The sequence below is a fragment of the Wasmannia auropunctata genome, unplaced genomic scaffold (genome assembly GCF_000956235.1).
Source record: "Wasmannia auropunctata unplaced genomic scaffold, wasmannia.A_1.0 LD336085.1, whole genome shotgun sequence".
NCBI lineage: Eukaryota > Metazoa > Arthropoda > Insecta > Hymenoptera > Formicidae > Wasmannia > Wasmannia auropunctata.
In genome coordinates, this window is record NW_012026805.1 from 1,690,763 (window position 1) to 1,702,883 (window position 12,121).

Sequence of the window (12,121 nt, forward strand, 5' to 3'; positions counted from 1 at the left end):
ATATAAATAATATATAATATATAATATATATAATATTATATATATAATATATATATATAATATATATAATATAATATAATATATATTAAATGTATATATGAGTATAAAGACATGGAGGGGGAATGTTGGCTCGAAAACTGTGTCCTAGATGTGTGCGAGAGAGAAAGGTAGATGAGTAATATTCGTTCTCTCTGCGCATGCGTCGATCATTCGACAGACAGAGAGGACGAATCATTTCTACCATGGGTGTTGCGAAAAACGCCGGGATGGCCGCTCTCATGCTTCTCTCTGCATGTGTTTTCTGTCTCTTCCGAAGTTCATCAACATTTATCCCGGACGAAAATGAAGAATCAGGAATATAAGAGGCAATTAAATAAGGCAAGGGTGGTAAAAAATGGTAAAAAGCAAGAAACTTGATACAAAGAGCACATTATTAATTGTAGATCCAGAATTTCTCTGCCCGCGAATGCTTTCGTACGTGTATCATTTTATCCTTCATCAATATTCGGTGAACAAAAAAGATAAAATGATAAACAAGGGCACTCGAATAATGTTTCCGAACACGGCCCCAGTGAGGTATTCGAATCTCTTGTTCACCCTAGGCTTGTTCACTTTAACTTTTCTTGCGCCGTTACTTTTCTCTCTTTTTTCTCTAATGTGGAGAGAAAGAGGAAAAGATGAATCATACGAAGATATTCAGATAAAAGAAGAGGTTTATAATCTTTTATCGCGCGTTTAGATATATGTATAATGTATATCATTCATGCGTTTACAATTAGAACCACTATAGATTAAAGAATAAATATAAATGACAGGTCGCGTAATAATGAACTATAATTCAACAAACAATTCAGAAATGAATTTTTTCTCCTTGTCGACATTTGTACGCTTTTCAGCCAACACTCGTTCATCCCCATTATCCGAATTACGTGCAACGTCCATAAACATTCCCAGAACCGTAAAGGCGGCTGGCATTATTTATAGTCGCGGGTAGCCATGTTCACGAGGACCACCTCGCCTGATGATCCCTCCTCTCCCCCCCGTCGACCGCCCCGTGAGAGACGGCCAACGGGCGTTGCTTGATGCTTCTTGTCGTCTATCGTCTATCGAGATTCGAGGGCGAACGCCCGGCCGGAGATGTTCGAGAGCCGTAGGAGTTTGTCGATCGAGTGGTGCTAGAACCGGAAATCGATGCGCACGCGATTGAGGATACCGTTGGAGATTCGGAAATGCGTTGCCCTTGTTGACGAGCGCGTCAACGCCGCTTGCCCGTCCTCGTTGCTCCATGAGAGTGCGGAGAGTGTGCCGCGGCAACAAAGGACGAGTTTCTCGTCGCGCCCCGAGCGCGACAATTGAATTGAAAGTCGCGAAAATGCGATCCCGGACGCGCGAACTCGTCCGCTGACCCCGTGGACGGTCCACCGTTCGCCGGAGCTTCGTAATTCGTGTGATCGATGAGGGACTCGCGCCAATCGTGCCGCGTAACCCGTGAGGTTATGCAGCGAAATCGAGAGAGAGAGGATAAGGATACTCTTGTCTCTTGCGCGCCAGCTATTTAATGTAAACAAGAGAGAGAGATAGTGGAAGAGGCGCGAAGAGAGGAAAGAAGGGAGAAATCTCACGGGTAAATACATGAAAGGAGGCCTTATGTTCGACACGTAATTCGGCGAGCTCTGATCTCTGAGGAGGAGTGCTAGTTCTAAATCAGCTGATCGGAGAAGCCGTTAAGGTTCGACTAGGCTCGAATGAATGCTTGTTGAGTGACACGCACGTTGGGAAAAGTTTGTCGAGCGAAACGTCCGTTCGCGCCGGATAATTTTACGCGTGTTAATTAAGATACAGGTAATTAAGATATTCGCGAGGAGAGAATAATTAGCGCGAAACTGCGAAATAATTAGGTTGGCGAGATGTCGGTGAACAGCACGACGTCGGTGAGTACGGGTAGGGGCGGCAGTAGTCTGCAGAATCGAAACTCGCAGAGGTCCACCCTTCTGAAAGTGGTGATCCTCGGGGACGGTGGTGTCGGCAAGTCCTGCCTCATGAACAGATTCGTGTCGAATCACTTCGACGAGCACAGCTTCCACACCATCGGGGTCGAGTTTCTCAACAAGGACATCGAGATCAACGGCGAGGCGTATACGTTGCAAATATGGGACACGGCCGGGCAGGAGAGGTTCAAGACTCTCAGAACGCCGTTTTACAGAGGCTCGGACATTTGCCTGCTCACCTACGCGGTGGACGACAGGACGAGTTTCAGGAATCTGGCGCTATGGCGATCCGAATTTCTCAAGTACGCGGACGTTCAGGAGGGCTCCACTTTTCCATTTATCGTTGTTGGCAACAAGGTATGCCGTCCAGGAGACTAAGATAAGCAGGATTTCTACCGAGTAATCGTATATCGTGTTGTGCAACGACCTTTTTTTTTCCTTACAGGTGGACGTTCCCGAATCCGAGAGGCAAGTTTACACGGAAGAGGCTCAAGCTTGGTGCTCAGAGAACGGTAGTCCCCCGTTAGTCGAAACGTCGGCGAAAGACGCCACTAATGTCGAGGCGGCTTTTGGGGCGGCGGTTGATGCGTGGGCGCGGCTGGAAGCTAGATTAGAACGGCCTTTAGTGGAGGATACTGTCGATCTGTCTAAACAGCAGTCCCAGCATCGTACGAGCTGCTGCATGCCCGGCACCGAGTAGGTCACAGCTTTTGTGATTATCACAATTTTCCTTTTTTTTTTTATGTTCCGACTGTAATAATGCATGGTAACATTTTTCTCAAGATCCACATTTGTGACGAGATAATTGAAATGGCTGATAAAGAAGATAGACACGAGATATACGGTCTTTATGTGATGCGCAAACCAGACATTTCTGGAACGATCGTTTAAAGTTTTCTTTATGTTTGGAAGGGATATACACCACGTCACACTATCGAACTCGTAGAAACGGTGCTTACTCTATTTAGGATCTATAAGGATACACGTTACGCAGTAGAACTGTAAGAGGTTATTTCTATTTGTTTGGCCTGTGTGTTTTTTTTGCATATTTACAGAGTAAGATGCACAATTCTTTTTAAAAGTTTATAGTCCGTAGAAAATCTGAGTGGGCTTGCTGAGAAAAAGTTTTTAGTAATTGTAATCTCTTTTCGGTTTTCAGTTTCAGAGATAGATATTTTTACAAGTTACACTTAGAATATCGGTTTCTTTACTCTTGGCATGCTTTGTTTCTAGGTCTAACAAAGTAATTTGAAGAGAATCTCTTGCCTGTGTCAACAATACTCTCTTCATTATATGGTGAACTTTCTTTATTGACACTGGAATTGCATCGGTTGTGTGTAAATGAGAGGAGATATAATATTGTGTTTCAAATTCTTTACTTAAGACCACTTAAGATCTCCAAAGAATGAACCGCTAGGACATCATTAGCAATGAACGAGCGATTTCTTTACAGGCTTTATATTATCTTATGAATCTTAAACGAAATACTCGAATCACAGAGATCGTATATAAGACAAATAATATATTGTGATTGATCTTTCCAGAATACAACCTTATGATATAAGATATCAGGTTAAACGTCCTTATTCTATCAACGCTTTGTGCAGCTCTTAAGCTACCGACAGTATTTTAAGTGTTTCATACACCATTGGCTTGTGATAAAGTAATAATGATGATAATAATAAGAATAAGAACGATAAGTATGAATTAACTTAATATTACATAAGTGATAGACATAAATTGTAATTTTAGCTTTGTAATTCTAAATTTGCCTTATTCTCGTGACGTGCATCTGAGAGCATTGAAACGCAACGTGATTTTTTTTATTTAACCGAGATCTTGCTATTTGAATATCCATATTTATATGCGATTTTGATGTTTGTACAAAATGCAGCATATGCTCCTCTGCTCTTGGAACATTCTGCATTCAATGCCTCTTACGATTTCCCTACAAAATTGATATTATGAAAATGAAGCTTTTTATACGCGATCGCCGATTCATACAATGCGTTCCTATAGTTCCGCGTATCTCGTTCAGATGGTACTTGATTCTTTAGAAATGCCTCACATACAGAGTACAAGGAAGTATGTAATGATTTGCCAATGACACAATTCGGATTAATTGCGTATGAAATATGCATGCTGGTGCTTTTTATATATGGCTATATGTGGAATATATAAATTTATGATAAAGCATAGGAATGATAATAATAGTTAAGGATATTAAGAGCATAAAAACTATTAAAAACTAATCATATCAATGTGACGACCACCTCGTAATTACCGTAAATCAGGCATTCTTACGCCAAATCTCTATACGAAATCTATAAATTATTTTTAAAGGGATACACTGCTGCACTTGTATAAAAATCTTATTTGTGAAGAATGCGCGTACCAATCGTTATTTATTATTTTTACATATTTAGTAAACAAGGGCACTTCTCGTATGTACATGATCTATGTAAAAAATATATATAACATATATTTGTGTGTGTGTGTGTGTGTGCGTGTGTGTGTGTATGCCTTAATATTTTATAATTCTAGGATTTTGCAAGGAAAAAAAAATAAACTTACACTCTGCTTGTTTAAGAATCGCCGTATTCTTGTAAATCGGTTAATATATCCCTTTTTTCATGAAACATTTTTTCGGTTGTATGTACCTACTATTTGCGTCTGAAAAGAACGTTTTGTAAAAATATCTAAATGAACACCGACAGATGATATAATAAGTAATAAGAATGAAAGAGTTTATAACGTGGGAATTAAAGAGAGAAAAGGAATTATAATCTCCTTTATCTTTTTAAACTTTCTCCTCTTTTTTTTTCATATTTGAGGTTATATTTCATGATACTTTACAAGCAATTTACATGTCAACGTGTAATAATACGTTAACAATGTTTTTACAATTATTTAAAATAGTGTGGTACACTTTTTCCCAAATATGAAATATTGATGATATATAAAGGAATATTTTTATAAAAGAATAACAAGAAAAATTAAGAATAAAAATATAAAAATGGGAAAAAGTGTGCACATTGGACAGCGTATGCTTATACGAATATCTTAATAATATTTACAGTTTACCACACTTATATACGTCTAAGATTCAAGCTCCCAATGATTTCTTATGAAGTTGTATTATTTCATGACACAGAAGTGAGTTGCGTTATAATCGTTTTAACAAAATCTTTTCCACTTTGTGGAATTCATGTAATAAAATTTTAAATATTAAATATAATATTGTAATATTATAATATTAAATGTTATGTATAATAGAATTATTTCAAATATTGGATCAAAGATAACTTAAGAGTAATTGGCTTACATTATCTTTTTAAGATAAAAACAAAGAATTATAAGAGATTAGAAACTAAATTATGAAACTAAAATAAATAATTTTTTTCCCTTTTTTTCCCTCTCGCGTTCTGCTACATTTTATATATCCACTGTGTGTCATGAATTCAGAGAACATGAATTCTCCATGCGTATTTTCTCGATACGCAAAAGGCAATGTAATTGTTAATTTCCGTTCCTCCTCTTATTTTTCGGATTTCCGTCAGAATGCAGTCGCGCGCGCACTTTCGCGCAAGTACGGTTTAGGAAGGATAGATTGGAACAATTTACTAAATGCTAATGACAATGTTCCGTAACGTCTACGATCACTGATTTCTTCCAACCGAACAGGAAGTAACCGACGGCGGCACCCAATACTACGGCGCAGCACAGCCAGACATTGTAAGTCATGAAGATTAGCATCAAGAAGTAAGACAGGACGATCTGTATGATGTGTAGAAACGTTTGAAACAAATGCATCCAGGACATCATAGTCGGCCTGCACAGATAAATACGGCTCGTTATGTCCAAATTCACTAAAAATCGCATAATTATCGCGAGACGCGAAAGTTAATTTACAGATTTTTGCGACATCTATTTATTTGTAGCAAAACTATTAGTATATAAAGCAAAAAGCGGAATTTATTTAAATTAGTGTAACATCAAAATTATTATATTATGTTAAAATTGTTATAACGTAGATTACTAACCTAATCGGTATTTCGGAAATCGTATTTCCTTAATTTGTATTTGTGGGTCCAGTGTACTCGATGAAACTTTAAATTAATATATTTTTGCTTAAAGTTAACTGAACAATTTTTTTATTTTAAAGATCAAAATCCAAGAAATAAATCTGTGTAACTTAAAATTATGTAAAGTTGTGAAAAACATTCGTTGTAAACAAATTTTTACAACGCAACGCTGGAGATTTGGCGCGTAATTGAAAAAATGTCCGGGTCCACTGAATCCGCGAATACCGATTAGGATTAACATAATATAGAGTTTTATATATATAAAATAAGTATTTGTTACTTCTTGATCGCAAATTACTTAATAAACTAATTGTGTATGTACACACACACACACACACGCACATATATTAAATAATTTGCGACCAAGAAGTAACAAATACTTATTTATTATTTATTTAAAAAGTTCTTATTAATAAAATTGAGTTATTCAGAAAAAATAACTCAATTTTATTAATAAGAACTTTTTTATTTAAAGAATAGCGTCACATATTTGGAGTCACTCAGCTAGAGATCGTGCTGTTTAGTATGTACTCGTTACAAGCAGAAAGTATTTGTGACTAAATGTAATATATTGAATACGCGTGCACACATTCCACTCTGAAAACCTAATTTAATAAATAAAAGAACATATGGCAAACGTATAAAAATAATGATAAAACAGTTATATTGAGAGAAAACATTTAACAAATAGTATTTTTTATCCATCAAAGGATTCTAAAGAAGAGACATCATGCACGTGTTTTAATAATACACACAAACTGTTTAACACTGATAAATAATTGCTGTTATTATGCTCTTAAGGGCTTCTACGGGCTGGTATTCTTTTCAAAAATGCTAAGAGGCACCCAGTTCTCTCTGTATCTTGATTCATCAACAATGCCAATATTTCGCGAACATTGTAGTTCACTTCATCAGGGCGAGAAGCAACTTGATGAAAGTTGCTTCTAGCCCGGATGAAGTAAACTGCAATGTTCACGAACCCGTAAAATCTCTTAACACTTCTGAACTGCTATTACTGTTGTTATTTACAAGTTGATTCATGTTGTAAATAATAGAATCGTATTAATAGACGAAAAGCATAATTCTGAAAGAAAATCTCAGTGTCTCGTAAGATTTACTTACGGTTGTTTGTGGATTACTTCGCCAACCATACTAAAAAAGCAGATTTCAACGATTAGATTTACAATATGAACTATGCGTGTCATTTATCCGCTTGGTAAGCCTGCAAAAAATATTGCCTCTTGATTTTGGAACGTATTATAAGTGAATATCCCTTCATTATAAATGGCTCTCACTATATCCTTTAATTACTCTCTATTCAGGATTCTTCACAGATTATTCACATAATAAAATAATATCAATAAATATTCTAATACAAGCAAGAATAATAAGAAGCGATACTTTTTGTTGGATCACCCGAAAGGAATTAGAGAACTTACTGAACGACCCGGTTATCCTCGGCTACCACATTCTTCTCATTGGGCACTGTAACGCTCCTGTATTGCAGGGCGTTGTACGTCTTCCAAAACAGGTACTCCCGGTAATATTTCAAGCCCTCATAGAGCGCAGCCATGATAGCGATACCAATCATCGAGCCGATGAGGCCACCTATCGATGAGATCTTCCAGTTTTCGAATAGCACCGACTCGCAGTAGCCGGTGTGGAACGTCATCTGAGAACCGCGAAGAGCAGAGTGTACGTTAACGGCATCGAGTTTTGCACGACCGGGTCATACGTACCAACATACCGTGCATGCCCATGTCGCTGCACGCGTTGTCCGTCGAGGCACCGTGATTCATGTTCCCGTGGTCCATACCTCCGTGATTCATGTTCCCATGGTCCATACCCCCGTGGTCCATGCCTTCATGGTTCATGCTACCATGGCTCATATGAGTCATGTGCGTTTCATGGGACGCGTTTCCCATACTATGGTGATCATGAGACATCTGGAATAAGGAAATTTTTAACTCTGTATGCGTTCCGTTAACTGTTGCAAGTACACATTCGAGAGGCATGTGTGTTATGATAATAATAGTTCTTAAAACATCTTCACAGTGAACGGAGACACGAAGATTTCAAAATCAATCTCTATTTTTTTTAAATAAAAATATGTTTTTTCTTACATAAGTTAATTTCTACATATGAAAATATATTTAAGTAAAATTATTATTTTACTTTCGTACCTATATGTAATATGGTATCAATTCATATAAGAAAAAAATAATTATAAAAATTTTCTAAGACATTTACATATGTTGTTATATTATTAATAAGATAACTCGAAAAAAAATATAGACTTCTTTTTAAAGAGCTGATAATAAAAGAATTGATTATTTAAATTTAAGTAATACATAAAAAACGGAACGACTAATCTTTGGTTAGATTACGATAACGACGTGTAAAACGCGAGTTATGCGCGACGATATATCTGAAATTGCAATACAACCGAATAACAGAATTTAATCCGTGTAGTACTTTGAGACGTGCGATTAAGCGTGATTTAACGTTGAAATATCACGTTTCAAGCGTATACGTTAAAATTTTGCGTTTTCTGTAATTTTGGGTAATTTTATGCTAAAAATATCTCGAATGTGCGTTAAAATCAACAGGCGGATAATCAAGTAAACCAGCTTCTATGAGAAAAGTAAACACCTAACAATTCCATTCCTATAAAATATTTTTATTTCATTTTTCAGAGCTAAAATCTTATATAGACTCGCATAATGGATTTTTTTATTTATTCAGTGTAAGCAAACAAATTAACAATTTTCAGAGAAAAAAAATTTACAAACAGGTACTATTAGCTGTTATAAAGCTCATTACTTCGAAACAGTATTCTCCTTGACAATATCGCATACTGATAAGTATTCGTAGCAATATCTCGTAAAGAGCCGTAATTATAGTACAAAAGAAACTTGTATCAGCTAAAAGACTTGAAATTATATTGTATACAGGATGTCCTAAACAGAATGTTCCAAAACCACCGGATTTCCTTTTAAGCGTGGATTTTTTAGAATATTCGAAAACGAAAATTCTAATACAAAAATGTCGAGGCTATAACAGTTTTTAAATTAGTAGCGGTTAAAGTTCGCGAATTACAGAACTGATATTTCGTGCGCTCAGGCACGATGACAAATGGTAAAAGTGTTATTACGAGGGCCCTTTTAATAATGAGATAATATAAATATGCAATAACATTTTTATTAAGAAATTATTTTCTATACGAAATCTATTTGTACATTACATAATTAATTAATATCTGAACACATCAAAAAATGCAATGTATGAAAACTTTTATAGCATCGATATTTTCATATTAGAATTTTCGTCTTACAATAGAATATTCCACAGAATCTGCATTTAAAAGAAAATTCGATAATTTTGAAACACCCTGTATATAGTTCAAGGGCAATATTATTATTATTCCTTTAATAATTTATGGAGTAATTGTTCGTTTTACATAACAAAATAAGAAAAGAAAAAATAATATTTTTTGAAGATGCTAATGGTAATTCAAATCAATTTAATTGTAATTATTTTTTATAAAATAAATTTTTTTATCTAGCATTTGAATTCAATATTTTCACAATGTTTTCTATATTTTTTACACATCTCCAATAATCTGAATCATCTATTATACGAATATAATAACAGTGTCCTTTTTCTATTAAAACTTCAAAGTAAAAAAATTTGTTTCTTTTTACTCCAAAAAAAATAATAAATTTACACAATGTCTCATATATGATATGAGAAAGCCTTAGTTCCAAAAGTAGGCACTTTAATGATTATTATTTAACGTTTTAACTCAAAAATTAATTTATAACATTTGCTGTAAGTTATCCTTAAAATTTTTTTCAAAATTTTTTTTTAATTTACGAGTATGTATAAATGCTAACCTATATAGGTAACAATATAATAGGTAAAAAATTCCAGATAAACGAAAAAAATATAAATCTACTTATACTTTTGATCAAGGCTGTATAATAATTTAAGAAATAAAAACTATTGGTATATTATTTTTTCGACCGCGTATGACTTAAATAATACGTCAAGAACATGTTTTGCAAAAAATGTGTTCATCGGATATTGCGCAATGGGTATTTATATATCATTAAGATAAGAAACATTTTTACACAGTAGAAAATATTTTGTACTTATATTAAAAACGGTTCACTTATAGATTTTTAAAATTTTTATATTAAATGTTTAAAATATTCACAATTTGCTTAGAAATTGTGTCAATGTTACGTTTTTATATTAATTTTTTATATAATATTTGTTATTTTTTGAAATGTTTATCTAATGTCAAATTAATACAAAAATTTAGGTAAACTGTTTGAAACACATAAAATGTGTATTAAATTTGACACAAATTTTTCAAGTGCAGTGTACACATAATTGCTATACTTATACCAAAAGAAAATTAATATACAGAATTTGCAATCTCAATTCTGAATCTAAATCTTGCCTAATGTAAGATAAAATTTCCGCGTTACTACAAAAGAAAAGCACTTTTCGCGAAACTATCTGTTCGTGTTACTTGACATCCCCAAAAATTTCAATACATTAAAACGAAATAAATATATAGGTACTAGAAAGAGAGAAAACGAAGACTCCGAGAGAAAAAAGTGTACGTAACACGAATAAACCTAAAGCTTCAGAGAAACAAAATCATAGTAAAAATATTTTGTATTTGTGTTAAAAATGGTCCTCAAGTCCTTGTTAAAATTTTGTGTTGAATTTTTAATATATTCGAGTGTAATTTAACATAATGTGGTTATGTTATTTAAATATTTCGTGTTAAATTGATATTCAACATTTTTTAGAATCACAATAAACACAATTTATGAGTAAATAAACAAATAACATAAAAATAATGTGTTTTAAAACGTAAATTCTAACATAAATGAATAAAATACGTTAATTTAATATATCATAAATGTTAATTTTAGTGAAAAAATATGCTTCCACAGTTTGCTTACAAGTTGTATCAGTGATACATTTACATTTTTTACGTTCATTTTTGTATATAATATTTGTGTTACTTTTTAACATATTCATCTTGTGTTAAATTAATACAAAAATTTAAATAGACAGTTTGAAGTACATAAAATGTTGAATTTTTTCTAACTGTGTAGATAACAAAATCATTCAAATATGTAGATTTAACTTGAATTAAATTGTAATTTAAATACAAGTACACATAACATATACATCGGATATTTTATGCTAAAGAGAACTGTCCTATAAATTGATCATAAAATCTGCCATAAAAACAAACATTCAAGATATTGAAGATCGAATAAAAATCTGAAATTCAGAGCGATAATAAATGTCAATGGACAAATGTCATGAGGAATGTTAATAGCAATGACAATACAGCGAATTGTGATATTAAATAAATAAAGAATGTATACATGAATTTAACTATCTAGAACTGCAATCTCGACATCGATAGCAGCGTACATACATGAAACACATATCTCACATCGGGATCTGATCGATCGATTGAACGCCGCACGGTACGTGTCCGTTTAAAAGAAAGAATCACCGTGTGCTATGTATTTATAAACATAAACCAGCCGCTGCACTCACATTACGGCGATAAAGTGTGCGACGATAAAGAACTAAAAATACATGATAATCGAGGAAGACGATAAAAGACGAAAAAAATTTTGGCGCGTAATCGAATGATATACAGTAATCCGCGTAATGTCACCTTCTGTCGTGAACGCACTTAAGGGGTTACACCACCTTGACCGCCTAAAAATCAATTGGTAACTTTGGGAGTTTTTTTTAGGAAAACAATAAAAGTAACAAAAAATTCGTTTTAAGGCTTTAATAATACAAGTCTTTAGAAGTAAAAAAATATATATATATTTTTTTTTTTTTACAAAATGGCGCTGAAGCCAATTTATTAAACGTCGTTTTGTCAAATCGGCGTTGCGGGAATCTACCATTCGATTGAACCTGGAGCAAAAAACCAAAATTTTTTAAAAACTATATAATATCTGTCTCTTATACACATCTCTGAGCGGGCTGGCAAGG

At 34.0% G+C, this 12,121-nt stretch overlaps 2 protein-coding genes across 6 annotated transcripts in view; one reads left to right on the forward strand and one right to left on the reverse strand.

Moving 5' to 3' along the window:
* The first annotated feature begins 1,037 nt into the window (after window positions 1-1,037).
* On the forward strand, window positions 1,038-4,774 carry LOC105448479 (ras-related protein Rab-9B). 4 transcript variants are annotated; one of them, XR_974250.1, is made up of 4 exons: window positions 1,039-2,345; window positions 2,434-2,684; window positions 2,772-2,989; window positions 3,222-4,774. XR_974250.1 is itself a non-coding variant. In XM_011687064.1 (3 exons), the coding sequence occupies exons 1-2, from the start codon at window positions 1,908-1,910 to the stop codon at window positions 2,686-2,688; spliced, it is 693 nt and encodes a 230-aa protein (XP_011685366.1). In that variant the 5' UTR covers window positions 1,038-1,907; the 3' UTR covers window positions 2,689-2,700; window positions 2,772-4,774. The 4 variants fall into 4 exon arrangements, 3 of the variants coding, with proteins under 3 accessions (XP_011685366.1, XP_011685365.1, XP_011685364.1); XM_011687064.1 differs by having other exon boundaries at window positions 1,038-2,345; window positions 2,434-2,700; window positions 2,772-4,774; XM_011687063.1 differs by lacking the exon at window positions 2,772-2,989 and having other exon boundaries at window positions 1,038-2,345.
* Window positions 4,775-4,803: 29 nt separating this feature from the next.
* The window catches only part of LOC105448477 (high affinity copper uptake protein 1), a 12,499-nt gene continuing 5,181 nt past the window's right edge, over window positions 4,804-12,121 (reverse strand). Inside the window, exons 2-5 of one of the 2 annotated variants that reach the window (XM_011687060.1) lie at window positions 7,813-8,019; window positions 7,513-7,745; window positions 7,196-7,225; window positions 4,804-5,820 (exon numbers count right to left, since the gene is read on the reverse strand). In XM_011687060.1, the coding sequence (XP_011685362.1) occupies window positions 5,619-5,820; window positions 7,196-7,225; window positions 7,513-7,745; window positions 7,813-8,019 (672 nt within the window). In that variant the 3' untranslated portion in view covers window positions 4,804-5,618. The remainder of the gene's footprint in view (window positions 5,821-7,195; window positions 7,226-7,512; window positions 7,746-7,812; window positions 8,020-12,121) is intronic. The other variant, XM_011687061.1, reaches the window with a different exon arrangement.